Raw genomic sequence first — 14,627 nt, forward strand, 5'->3', positions numbered from 1 at the left:
ATGTTAAAAATAACCTTGAACCCAGTGTTTGCAAATCGGCTTACTGCTCCTTTACTGCTATTGTGGAGAGATGAGGGGAAGCTGAATCCAAGAACTAGGTTATGAAACAGATAACTAGAGATTTAATAGCACTGGAAGTTTACCAGAAGTACAGGAGAGATGAGCAGCCTACACTGGTTTTTGCATGACAATTTAGAAGGCAGTACAGGAAAAAGACTGCAGACCAAGCACAATTAAGTCACTCCAGATACAAAGCCAGAGTTGTATCTGTTGCTAATTAGTCAAGTTCTTTAGTAAAAGACTCATGCAAACCAGTAAGAACTCATTAGGCCCAAATTACTTATATTCAGGGTTTCCTCAACAGTTTTTTGTTATAGATTGAAAACTAACCACACTCTTTTAAACTATCTGCTTATTCCTACCTGGTACTAAAGAGACCTAGCTCTCAGGGAACACTCCTGAGCCAATAAAGTATGAAAGACTGATAGAAGAAAGTGCTTGCTTCCAAGTTTTGTAACTAGTTCTCATATATTTTCTTTTAAAAAAAATCATTTAAGAAAGTGGCTCACAAAATCCTGTGAATTTATTTTGGCAGAGATGAGATGAAATATATGGTCAGAGACTAGAAATTGTGGAAGTGCACTTAATTTTTCTACACAGCATAATACAACAGCAAGCAATTTTCACCATGTTTCACTCCTGTTTAATGTGGCCTTGGTAAATGGCAAAACAGTTGAATTGGTCAGAAAATGGGGCTTCCTCATATATGAAGAAAATGCTCTTGGTACTCTAAGCTTCCTTTCTTGCAACTGAAAGCAAGAATTTCCCCATGCGAATAGCTCCATACTGCTTAGCAAGAGCTGAAATTTAAGTGTGCGTATTGCTGATCTCCTTGGTAGGCTGGACACCAATCAGGCTACATTCTCAAAATATATAATTTTCCTCCACTTCAGCAAAGGAGGGAGGGCACAGGCTACATAATATAGGATGCCTGTGATCAGCCTGACCAGAAAGCCCTACCTGTATTGCAGAACAGTTCAGGACAGCTCAGACTGAAGATGCTGATGAACCTGTCCACGATGAAAAACACAGCGCCCAGGTAAATAAAACTTCCTGGGAAAGCATCCTGTCATTATTTCAGAATGATAATCAGTCAAAATAAAGCAGCAGAAGCCTCTAGATGATGCAGAATATTTAACTAATGAGGACTAGAAGAGGTGTCAGGAGTTTTCCAAAACCAACGAAAGAAACGGTACAGTTCAGTGCCGGGTGCGAGACAAGCCCTACTTAGAATGAATGCTAATTTCTCAGAACCTTTGTGGAACCCAAATTTATCACTGCTTATTAGAGACAGGGTTACTGTGATAGAGAGCACTGTTCTCAAAGAGCAAATACAGTTTAGGATGCTTGCTTGTTTTCTTTGATTGCAAAGAAAACACTGAACTACTGTCACTATCTCAAAAAAGGCAGAAATTAAAGGGTTCAGCTATAGCTGGCAGAAACAGCCTTTACAAGCTTTCCATTGCAAAGAAGTAAAAGTCAGAGGGATAAGACCAAGATGATTTTTAAAAGCACACGAAATCATAGTCTGTTTAAGAAATACTGATATCCCTAAATACTCTATTTTTGAAGAAGATAAATTCAAATAAAGATGAAAAGCAGAAAAACTGCCATGAGTCAGCAGCGGGCAGATTGTGACCGTAGACTGCTTGTGTTTTAAGAAGCTGAAGAAGCTGAGAAGCTGTATCAAGTTGCCTATTACAGTGTTGGCCTTTGAGAAGCCCCAAGGAGGGGAAGGCAGGGCTGACAGCACACCAGGAGGGACCACGAGACCAGAACCACATGTGGAGTGACTGCAACAAGCTCCCAGAGCTTCTCCTGGCTCCACGATGCCATTTCACAGCAGGTCCTTGCAGCAAGGACCTATGGTAAGAACACACACTACGCTGGAGCTTCCCCAAAAGGCTGAAGAGCTCTTGGAAGCGTGATACTGAGGAGAGAGCCGCAGGCTTTATACTACATGGCAAGTCCTAACTCAATCTTTGCTGGTTTGTCCCAGGCTATATGTACATGGACATAAACATGATCCATTCCAGATAAAATACTGAAATTTCTCTCAACACAGCGAACAAATATTGCCTTGTACAAGCCAAGCTCCTCTTACTTATTTCAGTTCTGAATAGCACTGCAAGCAGCAGGCAATTTATTTCACCTCTTTCCCCAGAGAACATCCATGAACAATCTCATGAAGTATATGGATTTGCTGTTTGCAAGCAAAGAAGATGCGTGAATAAACTTACTGTGCTTCATGTAGCATGAACAATTCTTTCAAGAGAGACAGGAAATGTATCAAAGTAGATCCCTAGAGACTTGAAATTCTTCCAAGAATAACCCTAAACTGGCCTCTGCAATCCCCCGCAGTTCTGTAGGAATAGCTTCAATTCACTCCAAAAACATAGGTCTGAACTTCACTACTTAAACTGACAAACTAGAGTGGTTAATTACCTAAATCCAAACCTCTACAAATGTCTGGGTTTTGCTTTGATGTGCTGACCATAACCCTGCAGGGGCCTCACAGCATTCTGTCCCATTTGTGGCAAAATCAGCTCATGCTCCTAAGAACACTCACTGGAGACATTAAAAGGGCTAAAGCTTATTTAGAGTTCCTGCTTACAAAGCCAGTCTGTATTTCCTCCTAAGGCAGTGCAAAAAGCAGCACATGCAAAGTACGCCACACATAGAAGTGCTGGTGGTCACCACGTACACTGCTGAACACAACACGGGCGCCACGGATGACAAAACCTGCAGCAGAAGTTACTTGTCTTGTGGCTCCAAAACAAAAGCAACAAGTAGCATACATGGAAAATATGTTACAACTTAAATCTGATGCTCCGCTTAGAGTTTCTCTATTTCTCAGCTGAGTTGAAATTCAAAGAAACTAAGCAACTTTTGCTATGAAGCTGGTAGCACCAAGAAAGGGGAGAGGGGATGCACGGCTGAACAGTTTTCTTACAAATTTTGAGAGTTACCTCCCCCAAGGCTTATATAGACTGCAAATGAAATTTCTTTACTGGGTTGGCATATTTAGAAAAATAATCCAATTGCTTCTGCTTTCATACCAAATTGCCACACTGTGTATGGTGCAAGAACTAAACTTAAAAAAAAAAAAAATAGGATGGGAGAGAGAGTGTAGGATGGGAGAGAGAGTGTAGGATGGGAGAGAGAGTGTAGGATGGGAGAGAGAGTGTAGGATGGGAGAGAGAGTGTAGGATGGGAGAGAGAGTGTAGGATGGGAGAGAGAGTGTAGGATGGAAAACACACCCCTGAACAACCAAGAAAAAACAAAACAAAACAGAAGCCCTTCATCAGGAGGAGCAGGTGATAACACAGATGCTTCTCCCAAATGGGATTAACAGTTGATGAAACAGAATTATTATACTAATATAATAATATGTCGAAGGACATGTCAAAAGGAAGAGAAAATTGACCTACATTAGTTTGGGATAAATTGGAAAGCCCTGCCAAATGGTCATGCACTGAAGATAACACTAGGAGAGAAAACTAGGAGTGAGTTTTTGAAAAAGATAATTTTAAACACTAACTACAGGAATCTTTCATGCTTTTAAGTACCAACTTGGATTCTGTTTGCGTGGGAAGCACTTAATGGTGAGCCCAGTGGCACAGTCTTAAAGCAGTGGGAGAACATCATCAAGGAGCAGTAATGACAGCTCTGGAAAAAAATCCACTGTATGTCACCCCTGCTTGCTGACTCAGAACCCTACATGTACACCACGCAAATTCAAGCTTAGAGGACACAATCTCTTACTTCGGAATAGGTTGTGGGTGGATTATGTAATAGGGTTATTTGGCTTTCAAACTCGAAAACCCCTCTTTGGCATCTAATTAAAAAGATGTACTCCCACTCATGGAAATGAAAACGAATTCTAAATAAGATTGTAATAAAACAAGAGAGGGCAGAGGGGGAAAACACACACGGAACCTAAAACAAACAACAAAAAAGTGAAAACAATGCACAAATATACAGCCAGTACAGCCACGTGCTTGTATGCTTTCTTCTCTACGCAGATGTGATAACTGCTCAGACATGCACCTGAATAAGATCTAGGATTTACTACTTCTTTTTGAAACACATTTTCCAGCTCTGTTACGTTCTGGTGAGTATTTTTAGTCTGTTTAATTGAAAGTCTTCAGTCTTTCATTCTCTCAGAGGTACCATCCAATTTTCCCGCAAATACCTCACAAAAGCAGACCTATTCCAAGCAGTTTCTGTTTCCCAAAGACAGGGCTCTCTCGGTTGCTTCAGCTGCACTTAATAGGAAGGCAAGAGGATTCCATGTCTTTTTAGCCCGTAATAAAATGGAATAGTCAAATGCTGTAGCAAAGCCAGCCGTGCAGAGAAACAAAAAGCAATAAAGCAACTCCAGAGTTCAGAAAACTCGAAAATAAACTAGAAAAAAAATCTCAAAATTATATTTTTTCCTAAGACTAATGCAGCAATGTACCAATATAGGAGCCAGGAGAGCATATACAATGTCAAAGTTGCACATTATATACCTTAACAAAGTATGCAGCCTTACAGGTGTTTTTAAGGATGAAGTTAACATCCCAAATGTGTGCGTGTGACAGAACCAATCCAATTAAAGAATGAGTTTCCACATGCAGTAGTAGCTAAGAATGAGGAGTAAAGAGAAAAAAGGAGCCCAATTCCTAGAGAAAATGAAAACCAAAGTTTCCGTGTTCATTCTGGTTAGATCCTTGGTTACTGGATAACTAATCTTATAAGATCATACATAGATAGACACATGGGCAACACACAAGTAGGGTAATTGGTCCAACAGATGCCTTCCAGCCTAGATCTGTTTTGAGATCTCCAGTGGCATTGCTAAGATGGGAACAAGGCCAATTTCTTGCATTAGTAATAGCTCCAAACAGGCAGCAGACATTTAACATTTCTTTGAAATGTTACTATCAAGTAAAAGTAAGATGCTAATGATACCAGAAGGAAATGTAGAAAAGTATTTCAGAGTTGCAAGTGGAATTCATAACTCTCTAGGAAAAGATTAATAGAAGTCTGGTCCAAGACTACTTGAACATAGCAGAGATGTTACCATTCCAGAGAACATGCAAATTTGAGTGATCCCACATAGTACTATGGTTTTATTTACAAGTGGTTCATAAAAAGTTGTAGATTTCAGAAGCACTGTAAAGATAGGAATGACATTTATCAGGATCCTGCAACAGTAATAGGAGAATGAAGCATTAATTATTGCAAGACGTGGCTGTAAAGACAGAATAGTGACCTGCTAGACTGAGATAAGTAACTGATTAACAGTTTCTGAAATGTGATCTCACATTTCACAGTGGAAACAATGAAGGGAAGCTCTACCAGATTTCTTTCCGGCATGGATAAATGTGTCAGCATCTTCTGTAAATGAGACCTCAATGCAACCTTAGCGGTAACAGGAAAATAATCTTGTTCAAATGTGTTGAGAAGGGACTGAATATTTTGAAGTGATTCACCGAAGTGGTTTGTTGACTAGGCCTGCAATTTTCCGATATCCTTAAGTGTTATTTTTTTAATGCAGTATTTGAACAATTAGTTAATCTCTGATTTCTACTAACAGAAGCTGTTGCCTCAGGGGAGAGTATCTTAAACCTTTTTTACCTAGGACAAACCAGCACATTCTTTTTATTTATATATATATATATATATATATATATATATAGTACCAACCTTTTGCCTAAAAAGAAAAAAAATGCTTTGCTGAAGTTAAATAAAAAACAAAACACAGAAGTGTTGAGATGTTCTACTTACATCATAAACCTGGGGACTTGTCAGGCAGCGGGCTATCAGGCTACACCAGCTGGGTAGAGTTGTGGTTAACGGAGGGCCACTGTGAGTGAGAATTGGCTTTAAATAACTTCAGTAGTTAAGGAAAACACATCAGTGCTCAGAAAACACTATTAAAATAAAGACAGTTATACATAAATGTGGTTCTGCCTTTGATCTATGTGCTGCTCAATGATTGTATATAAAGCATCCATTGAAAAAAATCTGCATTTGTAGACAAATAAGTGAAAAACATCTCCCCCCAACATTGTTCCCTTGATTTTTTTTAAGGGCAGTTTCTTTACCTACACATTTACTGCAAGGGGAACTAGCTACCTCTCTTCTTAAAGTTTCAAGCACTTGCAATATTTCCAGCTTTTGGGCTCACTGGAGCCAAAAGGAACAAGCAGAGGTACAAGTGCTTTAACATTAATAGGTCCAGGCATCTTTCTGCTTTGCAGATGGGGGCACAGTGTTGAGATGGCAAGCCAGAGGTAACATGGTGACACACGTGTGTGGCTCAACACAGAGAAATAAAGGAATATTGTCCATCCAATGTCCTTCAAGCAATGCAGCCACCTGAACTGGTCTGCTGCTGGCTGGTCACTGAGCCACAGAGATGCAACCAGAGATCTTTACTCTGGCAGGCTCAAAGACATCCCTGCAGTGCACATACACCTCACAGAGCCTCAGAAAGGGGAGGGGAAAACTATATGGCAAGAACCGCATAACACGGCATGGAAAGGAAAGCATCTGCCCAGGCAATGCTACCTAGACCTCACTGAGGGGGCATGGGAGTAGGAAAGTAAAGTGTCTTCAACACCTCTCCTCAGAGGTCTGCCCACAGGTAAATCCATATTTGTTCATGCTAGTGGTCCAGACTGATGATACACCTGAGGAAATGCTCAGGAGTCAAAAAAAGTGTCCTGCTACGGAGCAGCATGCTGATCTTGACTAGCTCAAGAACAGAGCTCAGGAGGTAAATGCTAAGACTTTGAAGATTTTTTTTTTTAAGTCAGTCTGATTGTTTTACATGTAAATAATATATTGCAGGTAGCTTAGTTACTTTCTTAGGCCTTTAAGCGCAGAGAAAAATCAAGTCCGCTTGTGAAATATAATTTAGTTTCCCTGATGCTCTCAGCAGATCAGGGGCTTGGGGGGAAAAGGGTGTTAAAAAAGGGGCTGTTTTAGCAGAGTTACATCCCTCTCCTCTAGCAGAGCCTGGCATAGCACATTTGAGCACATAATGGTGTGATTATGCCACTGCAGGGTTACATTTCCTCCTTCCCCAGTAACAGTGTGGCTACACCCAGTCCTGGAAAAAAAACCAAACTCTTTCCCTCACACCAACCTACCAGCCTCTACATTGCCTTGCAGCAGACAGGCACACAGCGACTCGGTCGTAACAAAACGAACTCAATAAAAGACATCTGGTACTTCATCGAAGTTGCAGTTTACTCCATGTTTAACAATTGTGGGAGAACCGAGGGAACAGCCCATGACATTAAGTGAACTCCGCGTTCCACAGGAGTGAAGTTCCGGGTTATCCATCCACACAGAGCTCTGCACACAATAGCCAGCGCTGCAGCACACGGCCAAGCACATCTTACATCTTTTTCAAGCTAAGCTCCCTTGCAAAGCATGAATTTTGAGACAACATGCCTTTCTACCTACAAACCAAGTGAATACATCAGCAAAAAATATTTTGACATTTAGCCATGAGTACAGAGTTGGCAATTCCAAAATATTCCCTTCCATGCAATTTAAGCCCACCCAGCTGATGTTTATCTGAACGTCTCTGTGCAACAGAAGGAACAGAATTTTACTTCTAAGATACACTAAGACAGTTCTGCCTCTGGATGAGTTTCCTTGGCACGAACTTCACAGAAACCTTCCCTAAAGATTGCTAGTCACCGCTGAAAAAGCAAATGCACTATCAGCATCCTTCAAGTTTCTGTGAAATGGCTAATTAAGTTGTAATCTTCACCTAGCACTCCCCCAGCCTGTGCTGCAGCTGCTCAGGACGGCACTTGTGCCAGCAGCAGCCGGGGGAAGTCAGCATCACCAACTCCTTTTTTCATCAGGCATATCCCTTTTGTAAGGCAGGGGAAGAGGACAGAACTCCGCTTCCTTCTTAAAAAGACAAAAAAGAAGCAGTCAGCCACAGCCAGATCCCTCCGTGCTCTTGCCACAGAAGACTTTGGGTTTTTAAAATTTTTTTCTAAAAAACAAAAATTGACCTCAATACACATTGACACCACCCAGTACAGCTCAAAGGGTTAACTTGAAATTACTAACATTCATGAATATTTAAACTAGCATATACGCTCCACTTCTGGGCTTTGGCCCAATACTACTGCATCAGTCACAAGCAGATTTTGTCTTGAAAAGGCAAGTGCTATTTCAACTAAAAGAGAGGAGATTCAGGCTGGACATGAGGAAGAAATTTTTTACACCGAGGGTGGTTAAACACTGGCCCAGGCTGCCCAGAGAGGTGGGAGATGCCCCATCCCTGGTGACATTCCAGGCCAGGCTGGACGGGGCTCTGAGCAACCTCATCTAGTCGCGGATGTCCCTGTTCATTGCAGGGGGTTGGACTAGATGACCTTTGAAGGTCCATTCCAACCCAATCCATTCTATGATTAGGATCAGAATCCTTTCAACACTACACCTGGGTTTCCCTGGGTGGAAAGTCTTGATGCACAAGGCACGGAAGGAAACTACTGTGCTCCAACCAGGCCAGCAATCTCTTGTCAACCAACGAGCAAGACCCCAGTGAAAGGGCTCGCTTCTCAGCTGCAAGCTGCAACAAGATTAACACCCTGTCGAAGATATTTACATATATTTAACTGCCTCAGAAATTACTAGGAATCAAGAACTGAAACTTCTTTGAATTTCTGGGTATAAGTGACTCGCCACAGCCACAAGATTATGTTTGCTATTTTCCACTAAGTAAGTGCAAGCTGTTAAGGAGGGGCACTTGTATGATTCACTGATTAAGAATATGCTAAGTAGATTTAAAAAACTCAAGCACAAAAGACGGGACAGCTACACAAAAATCGCTCAGAAGCTTTAACACCTATAGGAAGTTCTGGATACAGTGAAGGGAATAAGCTGGATCACATGTAGATTTTTAGTTCCAGAACTTCCCATATCAGCAATGGGTCTCCAAACAGGACTTCATCACAAAAGCAGATAGCTCTTCAGAGCAATGACTTGGGGCTTAGACATGTACAATGAACCAGAAAACCAGTTTGTGCTATGAGCACCAGTGATGACGTAGAACAGATTAATAGAACAAATCAGAGGATCTGAAATAGGTAATTGGTTGTCTTATCGTTTAGGAAGGAACTTCAGCTCCTAGAACTGACTGGTTTCTGTCCTCCAGCAAGTGCGACATACCATGCATTAGAGAAAGGAAAGGTCCATCTTCTGCTACAGCAAGGTCCAGCTTCAGTTCCGTGCCTTGAACCTGTCAAATACTTGATATTTCTCCTGTTTGACTCTCTCAAGTGCTTAAGGCTACATATGGGTACATGGAAAGGAAATAAAGCGAACATTTCATGCCTTGAAGCTAAGCTGTGTTTTCAAAAGGATACTTATGGTCAAAGCTATACCACAGCCTGAAGAGCCAAGCACTTTCCTGCTTTGTCCTGTTCCTACTTTCAGAATCTGGGCCATCCTGAAAATAAGATAAAAACATATTCAATTATTTCAGGCAGAAAACAAAACAAAACCACCAACAAATCATGCATTCCAATCATTCATGTTAAAATGTCCTGTCCAAAAAAGTCAAATTACTTCAATACCGTACTTGGACTGTAGAAGAACGCTATTTAGAGACACGCTTATACCAAGAAGGTTACTCTCCCTAGAAAGATCAGAAGTTCTCCAGAGAAGTAGGCCCTCTTCATTGCCCTCAAGTTGCCTCAATGAGCCCCCAGCCGCCAAGTTCCCTTGAGTCTAAAAGCTTACTGCACAGTTAATGCAGTAATGGATATAGAAATAATGAGTCTTATGTGTGAGTTTTGGACTTGAGGTCTCATCCTCATCCCCCCTCCCCAGACAAATTAACTGGAATAATCCAGACTGATCCCTATTCATTGCTTGGTCGGCTTCCTTAACTCTAGGTCTATTTGATGTTCTTTCTTTAAGCCTATGGCTTCCTTAAAAGAACAAGGGGATTTATTATACTTGATAAATGGTCACAAACCCAATAAAATATATCACACTTAAAAGAAATGTGCTTAACAGGGAGGGAATCCGTATAAAATCACAACTGAAGAAGGTAATGCAAATTTCATAAGTCCTACATCAACCTCAGAAGTGCTAACAGCCTTCAATATAATCCCTTTATTAGCTGTGCTGCAAGTCACTGCACCAGCTGGTCTGCAGCTGCAGTTGTTTTTACTTTTGTTATTGCTTTGGGTTTGTTTTTGTTTTTGCTTTTGGCCAGAGGCCAAAGTTAAACACAGGAAAACAGATGAAGTGAGAATGCCTTGTATGAATAATTTTCCAAACTACTGGCAAAGAACAAGACAGGATTGCCCTGCATGCTTCTGATATGTAAAAAAAAAAAAATATATTAAAAAAAAAAATCCATGAACCACCAAGAGTTAAAGTTTAGGACATTTTCATCTCCTCTCCAACCCAAATGATATATTTTGTTTAACTGTGACATACTGCTAATCTTGGCTTGATGAGAGAAAGGAATCCAAAGGGAACTGACTAATGGCCTCCATTAGGAACGCAATGCACAGCTAAAGGGGGAAACAAATGGGTAAGTGCTTTATGTTTACATCGGGGTGGGGGTGGAAATCAAACAAGATATTTCCACCCAGACACCAAATGAGAACAGAATCCCCATGCTCTGCTTCCTGTTAAAGCAATTCCTCGAATAGTGACAAGCTTGGTCTGAACTGGCCAAAGCCATCTTACCATAATTCCACTTCCTAACTTGGTTCTATGCAATAACTGTGGCCTTCATTGTAAAAGGTGTTTTGAGGTCCTGGCTTTCCGATTGCTTCCAGACAGCTACAAAACCAAAGTTCACGCTTTTTGGTAGCCAAACCCACCATTTCAGAATCTATTTTGTATGCTGGACACACATTTCAACAAAGAACAGAGAGATGCCTAATGCAGTTTCTGCAATGAAGGAGATGCCTCCTGGGTAGGTAACTCTTATCTCTACAACCTGTGACAAAGGAAAAAAAAAAAAAAGGCAAGGCAGGAAAAACCACTAATAAGGAAGCTGATCCCAAATACAGTAAGAATGCCATGTGTGTATGTGTGACCAGCATCACATAACCTGAGGTTTACAAAGCAGAGTTCATATACTTGCACCCTAAGCATCCTCTGGGTCCAAAGTCATCTGTCTTTCCTGTCACTCACCTTCCTCTAGCAGGTTCCTACATAAGCAACCAGTTGCGCTACTGAACAATTAGTGTCAAGCAGTACTCTGGGAGAGTGTAAACTAAGGTCTGGAGAGAGGAAGCTCCCAAGTTAAGCCTCAGGAAATGTTGCTTTTTAAAATTTCTTTTTTTTTTTTTTTTCCCCCCCAGACCTTTCACTCCTCCTGTGAATTCTATCAGTTTATAGATGAGGAAAACTGAAATTTCTGCTATGAACAACATTCTTTCAATAGTCTTGTTTGACAATAGCATATTGCAGGGGGAAAAAACCCAACTCTTGGGTTGTTACTGATGCATAGAAAGCTGCACTGAAGATTCACAGCAACAGTTTACTGAATGTAAATGACATTTTTCCAGTGCTCCTTTTGCCTCATACAGGTGGTAGGTAGCACAGGCAAGATCCAGCTGGCTTGTGGGACAGGAGCTGAGATCAGTTTAGAGAACTTAATCTTTGACTTCAAGCAAGTCTAAGGGCCAAAATTTTTGTATCAATTACTGAACAGATTCCAAGAGGATTATCTCTGGGTCAGTCTTGGGGAGGACTGTTTGTGCCATGGCATGTTAAAAGCAAGCATGTTGCGGGGGTGGGGGAAGAGGAAAGCATATTGTTAAATAGAGCGTATTAATAGATTTGGGAAGGTTTTTGATGCCTTATATATACACATATATTCAAAAATTTAAATGCTGCAGCATTACACCCAACACCACAGAACGTTTTTCAGTGGGCATTACTTGAATATTACAAAATAAAAAGCATTACTGACTTAACAGTTAGGAGAGAAAAGTTTTATCCATGCACATAGCTTCTGCAGTTCTTTATCATCTCAGTTATAAAATAAGACCAGCCTAACAGAGAAGTTATATAATTACTTACTCCTTGCAAGACTTGAAAGCTGTCATTAGTAGGTGGAGGATCCTGATCTGGGTCAACCCCAACCCTACAGAAACATTAGGAAAACAAAGCAAGTTGTGTTACTGAGGGCTGCAAATGCTGTAAGTTTGGCAGAACGCATTTTAAAAGCGCCTTAAGCACCCAGCAAAGCTGCATTCAGAGACGTTATAAGAATAGTTTAAGGAAGAGCTGTCCATTATTCCCCTGCAGTTACACAGCTATAAACAAGATACTCTTTCACTCGAGCAGCAACTACCTGTAGATAACAGCTTTAACTCCATCTTGGCATCAACTTTAACTGCTTACCTTTGTTGCCAATTCTTTTAGGACACTGGCAAATACTATTTTTGGCTAAAAGGTGAACTGCGGGTGACATCCTCTTCAGTGGAGAACATCCCTTATGTCCAGCAGCAAGAAACCAGAGACTAAGGGATAAGCTCAGCCTGAATACTTGACACAGCAAATAGCTTAGCTGCCAGATAGGCCTCAGAATGGCTCAAATATAGTATTTTAAAAAGCTACACACACCCCAAGTTTTAATGCACCATGCGAAGCAACAAAAATACTTTATAAAGAGTGATAATATTAATTCGCTGCAAGTTTCATTCACCTAACAGAACACAGCCACAGTGGGTTAATAAGAGGCCTGTCTAGTCCAGCCTCCTACCTGAGTGAGGGAGGCTCTGCATAGTGAGATGGTGGATGATTACAGAATAGTATAAGAAACTGTCTACTTGATTTTGCATAGTTAGTGAGCATCTTACTAATGAACCATCCTTTCACATAGTGCTCCTATCCCAGATGAGTATTTAATCCTTGTAATTATGTTCAGGTTTTTCTGGTATGCTTTGGCGGAAGCTATTTGTTAAGATTAGACTTGTCTAGTTTTAAATCCTATTCATGCCTTAATCTTTGTGCTGTCTTGTAGAACCTAGACCTCCTCAAATGTTAGACAAGATTGTCAGTCTCATATGTGGTGTTTCTGTCCTACCATGTTGCATAGTAAGTGTAGGAAAATGCATGCAATAACAAAAACATACTGTCTGAAATGGCTAAGTTTTTTTATCTCCCCTCTCTTGGAAGGGACTGAGCTGGTTTAGTGCAATTTCTTTGTTACCTAGACTTTGTGTCTGCTATTTCTAACCATGGTGTTTATGCAACACCCCTGAAGATCACCAGAAACCAACAGAACCTTGCTGATAAGACCACATCATTTCTGTGTCCCAGGGACATGTGCTTGCATAAGGCAAGCAGTGATCCAGACATGATTTACCTTCAGGCACAGAAGACGGCATGGGTTAAGCTAAAGGGAAACACCTTCAAATAACTTCCAGGCTAGCACTTTCTAACAGAGCAATGGAAGAAGAAAAGTAGTCATTGAACTAAAGTTTTAAAGCATCCTTGTGGACTCACAGCTAAGCCAAGGCCTCACATGACTTAGTGTAGTTCAAGGAAAAACCAGAAGGCCACTTTAAGACAAGCTGCAGCAGCCTCATACAGAGCCAGTGCCAACCCAGTCCTCTGCCTGGATTTTTCCCTGAGTCTCTTTTCTTCCCTCATCACTTCCTTTTTCCACATACAGAGTCACCATGACCCTTAGGCACATTTATCCTGGGAATTCTTTTGGACTAACCAGCATCAAGACTAAAAAGCTCTACTAGTTTAAGGGAACACTGGACAGGCAGTTTGGGTACTGGATTGTAACACATGCTAAAATAAAAAGACGACACACAAGAGCTCTGAAAGGTTACAAGGGCTTAGACGTTACTGCTCAGGCTATCACTGAGCAGCAAAGACATGATAAAAAGGGTTTTCTGCAGACAAACTAGTTACCTAATGAAGCCTCATGCAGAAAGCTGACAAGCAGCGTCAGGAAACCCACTCAGCATGGCAATATACGTAAGATTGCACATTCCTCTACAAATACACATAAACATAAAAGAAAAAGATCTGTGGCTTTCCAAACTCCAGCTGCACACCGGGGAGGTTCACCACACAGTGCACAGCGACCACGCTCACGTTTGCCGTGCAGCTGGCAATGGGAACAGCGAGTTCACGAAGTTCATTCCAGAAGATGAACATAACTCACATTCCCTAAATAGTTTTAACTCACTGGGCTACCTATTCACTTCACAGTACATAAGAAAAAACAAACAATTCAGAATGCCTCAGCTTTTACTTGACCTACGAGGCTGTGCATTTGTTTGGGGGATTTTAACTGTCCTGAGGCAGAGGAAGGGGACTTGGTGGTGGACCCAAGTGGGATGACCATACTGTTCAGTGAAAACTCATAGTACAGAGGTCAGGTGTTTGGGTTCATTGTTGTGCTGAAGAGAAAAAGAGAGCTTTTTCATATTAAAATGGTTCGACTTTTAGAAAAAAAAAAATTCTTACTGCATACATTTCTTTCAATATTGAAATAGTACATTGACAGAGACTTGCCCATTTCAAAATTTTTTTTCAAAGTTATTCT

The 14,627-nt window shown here is 41.0% G+C and overlaps 1 protein-coding gene across 1 annotated transcript in view; it reads right to left on the reverse strand.

The window, feature by feature from the left end:
• Window positions 1–14,627, reverse strand: part of SLC9A7 (solute carrier family 9 member A7) — an 80,337-nt gene that overhangs the window by 1,936 nt on the left and 63,774 nt on the right. The window contains exons 14-16 of the mRNA XM_065652077.1: window positions 12,137–12,200; window positions 9,451–9,533; window positions 5,837–5,942 (exon numbers count right to left, since the gene is read on the reverse strand). Of these exons, the coding sequence (XP_065508149.1) occupies window positions 5,837–5,942; window positions 9,451–9,533; window positions 12,137–12,200 (253 nt within the window). The remainder of the gene's footprint in view (window positions 1–5,836; window positions 5,943–9,450; window positions 9,534–12,136; window positions 12,201–14,627) is intronic.

This window comes from Caloenas nicobarica, chromosome 1 (genome assembly GCF_036013445.1).
Source record: "Caloenas nicobarica isolate bCalNic1 chromosome 1, bCalNic1.hap1, whole genome shotgun sequence".
Taxonomy (NCBI): Eukaryota; Metazoa; Chordata; class Aves; order Columbiformes; family Columbidae; genus Caloenas; species Caloenas nicobarica.